We start from the raw sequence: 6,906 nt of genomic DNA, 5'->3' as shown, positions 1-6,906 counted from the left end.
ACCATTCAATATATATTTATTGATATAGTGACAGTGACCATTCATTATGTATTGATATTCAGTGACCATTCATTCATTATGTATTTATTGATATTCATTATGTATTTATTGATATAGTGACCATTCAATATATATTTATTGATATAGTGACCCTTCATTATGTATTGATATTGACCCTTCATTATGTATTGATACAGTGACCCTTATTGTATTGATACATGACCATTCAATATATATTTATTGATATAGTGACCATTCATTATGTATTGATACAGTGACCATTCAATTAATATTTATTGATATAGTGACCCTTCATTATGTATTGATACAGTGACCATTCATTATGTATTGATACAGTGACCATTCAATATATATTTATTGATATAGTGACCCTTCATTATGTATTTATACAGTGACCCTTCATTATGTATTTATACAGTGACCATTCATTATATATTGATACAGTGACCATTCATTAGTGACCCTTCATTATGTATTGATATGACCATTCATTATGATACAGTGACCATTCATTATATATTGATACAGTGACCATTCATGTATTGATATGACCATTATATATATTGATACAGTGACCATTCATTATGTATTGATACAGTGACCATTCATTATGTATTTATTATTATTTATTGATATACAGTGACCATTCATTATATATTGATACAGTGACCATTCATTATGTATTTATACAGTGACCATTCATTATATATTGATACAGTGACCATTCATTATATATTGATACAGTGACCATTCATTATATATTGATACAGTGACCATTCATTATGTATTTATACAGTGACCATTCATTATATATTGATACAGTGACCATTCATTATGTATTGATACAGTGACCATTCATTATATATTTATTGATATAGTGATCATTATATTATACAGTTTGACCATTTATGTATTGATACAGTGACCATTCATTATATATTTATTGATATAGTGACCATTCGTTATGTATTTATTGATATAGTGACCATTCGTTATGTATTTATTGATATAGTGACCATTCGTTATGTATTCATTGATACAGTGACCATTCATTATGTATTTATTGATATAGTGACCATTCATTATGTATTTATTGATATAGTGGCCATTCATTATATATGTAATGAACGGTCACTGTATCTATAGATATTTATTGATATTGTGACCATTCATTATATATTTTTTTAATGTAGTGACCATTATATATTTATGGCTATAGTGACCATTCATTATATATTTATAGATATGGTGACCATAATATATTTATTCATTTAGTGACCATTCATTATATATTTATTGACATATAGACTGTTCATTATATATTTATTGATATAGTGACCATCCCACTATGAAACTATTTACTCTTCACTGTAAGCTGAAATGAGGAAACTTCATCCCTTTGATTATTTGATCACTATGACTTTTTTTTAATGCTGTACTTACTATATACTCTGTCACTCTTTTTCTCCTTCTTGATGACCAAGTGTATAAATAACCCCATAGTATATGAGTAAGAATTTCACTTGATTACTACAACAAACATGCTGTGACCGTGATGCATACATTCGACTGTGGGCTTGAAGGAGAGCACAGGTTTGAGTGGCACCTGAGTGCATCTGTTGTGCGTCTGAAATAGGGCACTCCGATTGTCCTTAGAAAGGAATGATTGGGAGAGTCTGGGGTCAGGGTTCAGGGGAGGGGGCAGACTTGTTGAAGGAGAAAATAGACTCCATTCCATCTGTCTGAACATTTCTGCCTCGACAGTGGGGTTTGGACACATGATCAGGGTAAAGCTTTAAAAGAGCCCAAGCAACCGCACCCGAAAGTTCATTTCACTTCCCCTCTTGACTGTTTGACACAAGTTGGTCTCTGAGTATTGTGTGTGTGTCTCAACTGGTCTTTCATCCTTGACTGTCTGAGAGGCAGGCTTTAACATCATGTCTGACACAGCGGATATTGTGAAGGAATACGAGGAGGAGGAAGAGGAGGTGAACGAGGAGGAGGAAGAAGTAGAGGAGGCACCTGAGGTGGAAGAGGAGGCTGAAGAAGAGCAGGAGGAGGATGAGGCAGATAAGGAGGACGAGGTAGATGAGGAGGAGAGGGAACACGTTGAGGGGAGCGAGGGGGAGACCAAGCCACGGACCAAGTACATTACCAACATCGCTCCTCCCAAGCTGCCCGACGGTGAGAAGTTAGACTTTGATGACCTCCACCGCAAGAGGCTAGAGAAGGACTTCAATGACCTGCAGAGCCTGATCGAGATGCACTTCTCCAGCCGCCAGAAAGAGGAGGAAGAGCTGGTGGCCCTCCGCAGCCGCATCGAGCGCCGCCGTGCCGACCGTGCCGAGCAGCAGCGTGTGCGCGCCGAGCAGAACATTGAGCGCCAGGCTCGTCTTGCTGAGGAGCGGACCCGACGGGAAGAGGAGGCCAAGCTCCGCGCCGAGGAGGATGCCAGGAAGAAGAACGTCTTCTCCAATAAGGCGTTCGGCGGCTACATACAGAAGGGGGACGTGAAGAAGGGCAAGAAGCTGACGGGGCGCGAGAAGAAGACCAAGGCTCTGTTGGAGCGCCGCAAGCCCCTCAACATCGACCACCTCAACCAGGAGAGGCTGGCGGAGAAGTCCCGCGAGCTCTGGCAGTGGCTGCGCCAGCTACACGCTGAGAAGTTTGACCTGGCCGAGAAGCTGAAGAGGCAGAAGTACGACGTGAATGTGCTGCGGAACCGCGTTAGCGACCACCAGAGGGGCTCCAAGGTGGCCAAGGCGACCCGCGGGGCGAAGAAGTTACGTTAGTCACACAGCAATGACCTCAACATTATCAGATTAGTCTAGCTGTCTTTGGACCGTTTTAAGTACAATCACCTGCTTCTGCTTTATTGGGTATAGGCCTGCTTGTTTGTTTGTTTGTTTGTTTGGGGGTTTCTACAGTATAACGTTAGCTAAGCAGGTCTATAACTGATCAGCCTACATAATGTATTCACAGGTTTTGCACAGGCTGTTACTTTCTTTGTTGACTATAGTTGTCTGATGTAAACATTTAATGTGGTTCACGAGGAATATGATTACAGATATCGTATTCACAGATAAAGCTAAATGTTTGAATAATGTTAATACAGTTTTGATTGATCATTTGAATAAAATGTGAATGTTTGATGCAGTTTTGGTCGTTATTATATCTAAGCAGTCTTTGTAGCTGGTTAGTTAAATTCCTCTCTTTCTATACTGTGAGGGTGACTGAAACAGTCAAATGCAAGACAAAGGATAATGTACTACATTGCAAAATGTTTCTTTTTTTACATTAACAGTACAACTCATGAATGTTTATTTGGTTTGTCTTGGTCCATTTCTGAGGGTTGAAACGTGTCTCGTCTCTGACAGATGTGGCACACATGGAAATGTAAAGAGCTCATTTAGTCTCTGCCATGCTCAGGGTGGGGAATGCAGTTGTATTGACCTGCAGAGTCTTGGCCAGAAGGAGTTAACTATGGGTTAAATGAGCCCATCATAGAAATATAATTCAACTTCCTATAAGCGGTATTACCATTCAAGTCAATGGGTGGCTGTTGGGTGGACTGGCGGCCATATTGGGTGTACCCATAATCCATAATTCTATTTCTATGGAGCCCACCATCTTAACTGCCCCTGTCATTCCATTGCTGGGTGTTTATAGTCAGGAATCTCAGGGGCCATCCCCATTCAATCAACAGGAGACATAATGGATGTATCTATAGTACTCATTGGCAATGATGTACTGTAGATAATACATATCAATCCAATATATGAGGCGGTATAATTTACTCAACCACTTTTAGTGCTAAACAGTATTAACAAACATATTATTATCAGATGAATTTGCACTACTGAGATGTTATTTGGCTGGAGTTGTGTCGTATGCTGGCTGTTTTGTACTTACTGGAGACAGTAGCCTGGACAATCACTAGAGGGCGCTAAGTGACAAGTTTGCAGTTGAACATGTGAATGTACAGTTGAAGTCGGAAGTTTACATACATTTAGGTAGAGTCATTAAAACTTGTTTTTCAACCCCTCCACAAATGTCTTGTTAACAAACTATAGTTTCGGCAAATTATTTCACTGTATCACCATTCCAGTGGGTCAGAAGTTTACATACACTAAGTTGACTGTGCCTTTAAACAGCTTGGAAAATTCCAGAAAATGATGTCATGGCTTTAGAAGCATCTGATAGGCTAATTGACATCATTTGAGTCAATTGGAGGTGTAACCTGTGGCTGTATTTCAAGGTCTACCTTCAAAAGTAGTGCCTCTTTGCTTGACATCATGGAAAAATCAAAAGAAATCAGCTAAGACCCCAGAAAAAAAATGTAGATCTCCACTAGTCTGGTTCATCCTTGGGAGCAATTTCCAAACGCCTGAAGGTACCACGTTCGTCTGTACAAACAATAGTACGCAAGTATAAACACCATGGGACCACGCAGCCGTCATACCGCTCAGGAAGGAGACGCGTTCTGTCTCCTAGAGATTAACGTACTTTGGTGCGAAAAGTGCAAATCACAGAAGACAAAGATTGTACTTTTTGGAGAAATGTCCTCTGGTCTGATGAAACAAAAATAGAACTGTTTGGCCATAATGACCATCGTTATGTTTGGAGGAAAAAGGGGGATGCTTGCAAGCCGAAGAACACCATCCCAACCGTGAAGCACGGGGGTGGCAGCATCATGTTGTGGGGGTCCTTGTCTGCAGGAGGCACTGGTGCACTTCACAACATAGATGGCATCATGAGGGGGGAAATTGTGGCTATATTGAAGCAACATCTCAAGACATCAATCAGGAAGTTAAAGCTTGGTCGGAAATGGGTCTTCCAAATTGACAATGAGCCCAAGCATACTTCCAAAGTTGTGGCAAAATGGCTTCAGGACAACAAAGTCATTGTATTGGCGTGGCCATCATAAAGCCCTGACCTCATTCCCATAGAACATTTGTGGGCAGAACTGAAAAAGCGTGTGCGAGCAAGGAGGCCTACAAACCTGACTCAGTTACACCAGCTCTGTCAGGAGGAATGGGCAAAAAATCACTTATTGTGGGAAGCTTGTAGGAGGCTGTACCTTTTCTTTACACGGTCTATAGGATGCATAGCTTGGCACTCATTGACGTAACAAGTACTGTACATACCTCATCCGTAAGAGGTTTCCTTCCCTCCCATTTTCCTCTAACCTTGTGAACCCTTATCTCTGTGCTTCACAATTACCTGCTTCTACTGGCAATTCTCCCCCCCAACTTCTGAACTATTCTGAAAAACAATCAAATTGTCACTTGGCAACAACAAATCAATGAACTGAAATGAAAGCTGTGTCATCATAACAGGAAGTGCAATAGGGGACAATATTTCTGCTGGGTTATTTTGATTGTCGTTTAGGCTGGCCTCACTATTGCCGAGAGCTGCTTGTAACCGCAAGAACAAATGAAAGCCTTCCAGGCGTTGCTATATGCCAACAGGTTTCCATAGAGACAGTGTGGTAGGGCAACTCTGCTATCAGGGCCCCTCCCTACCCACTCGGCTGAAAGGGCTGGAAGTTGATATTGATGGAAGTGTAGAAACGTCTGGGCTGACTACAGCTCAGACAGGATCAGTTCAGAGGGAGTTGATCTACTTACTAGATTCAGTTTGAGTTAGCCTCTCCGTCAGCAAGCAAGTCCATGTGGGGATGTGTGTGAGCATTGAATTCATGGAATGAACATCCATTGTCGCTGAATATTGTTATGTTTATGATGATTTATAGGTGCTTTGTTTAGGTTAAAGGATTATGCATGTAGTATTTGGGTTCAACTGACAAGCTGTAACTGCTAATTATTTATCTTCGCCCATTACGGATAATGAGAAATGAAATGTACTGTCTTATACACTAGCTTAACAATTATTCTCACATCAACTGACAGAATGACAAATGGTTCCCAATCAAAAGTTTGCATGCTTGTTCAAGAGCATTTTCAAAAGAATATAGCTCTAACCAGAGCTATTCTGCATCAGTTAGCATTTCAAATCCTAAAATGTTCCTGTTAGTGTGTTGGAATGCACATACACTCTTGAAATGTGACACTGTTTGTGTGATTAGAGGCTAGATTTGTATGTGCGTGTGTGCGAGCATGCATCCATGTGTGTGTGTGTGTGTGTGTGTGTGTGTGTGTGAGAGGAGTGACAGCAGCTGCAGGGTCACCTGCTCATTATGGCCCAGCGGAGGCCATAGGACACTCTGGGCACACAGTGAGTGACAGCTGTCTCTCTCTCTCACACACACACACACACACACACACACACACACACAACACACTCATATACAACACACACCCTTGTCATAAGGCAGGGCTATCTCTTGATCACACAGAGAATCACAAGCATTTAGTTGATACTAGTTATGAACAGGAAATCTGTTTTCTAAATGTGGACTTGATCCATGATTAGACTTAGAAGGAGAAGGTTGGCGGGCGGTTGAAAGGATATCATGCTGTGGTGATGCCATATGCCACTGTACTGTAGACATCCACCTGTAGTTTCATTAAGGGCCTGTGTGTTGCAGGTCATGATTAGATAGCCTGTAAGTAGTTACTGATTGAGAAATAACACATCTGCTCCTGAGGATCGGGAGCTGGCGCTAAATATCCGCGGAAGCCTTTTGTTTACAAAAGCGCAACTTTTAGTTGGTTAAACAACTTATAATGACAGAACTTTTCAGTCTGTACCGATGTTTCTGTCGAGCTAAGTGTGCATAACAACCACCTAGCGCAATAGAAGAGACTATTGTCTGTCTGTGTCCTCTGGTGAAAAGGTAAAGTGAGGAAAGCATCTCAGAAAGTCAGGGCTACCCACCACATTTCAGACACAAAGTATTATGAGCTGTGCCACTCACACAGC

At 41.1% G+C, this 6,906-nt stretch overlaps 1 protein-coding gene across 1 annotated transcript; it reads left to right on the top strand.

Moving 5' to 3' along the window:
* Positions 1–1,828: 1,828 nt before the first annotated feature.
* Positions 1,829–3,165, top strand: tnnt2c (troponin T2c, cardiac). Its single transcript, XM_065008426.1, has one exon. It carries the CDS (start codon positions 1,959–1,961, stop codon positions 2,811–2,813), a length of 855 nt encoding a protein of 284 aa, XP_064864498.1. The 5' UTR covers positions 1,829–1,958; the 3' UTR covers positions 2,814–3,165.
* The last annotated feature ends 3,741 nt before the right edge of the window (positions 3,166–6,906 follow it).

This window comes from Oncorhynchus nerka, linkage group LG23, assembly GCF_034236695.1.
Source record: "Oncorhynchus nerka isolate Pitt River linkage group LG23, Oner_Uvic_2.0, whole genome shotgun sequence".
NCBI lineage: Eukaryota > Metazoa > Chordata > Actinopteri > Salmoniformes > Salmonidae > Oncorhynchus > Oncorhynchus nerka.
The sequence above is the reverse complement of the archived record's forward strand: the minus strand, read 5'-3'. Positions and strand labels throughout refer to the sequence as shown.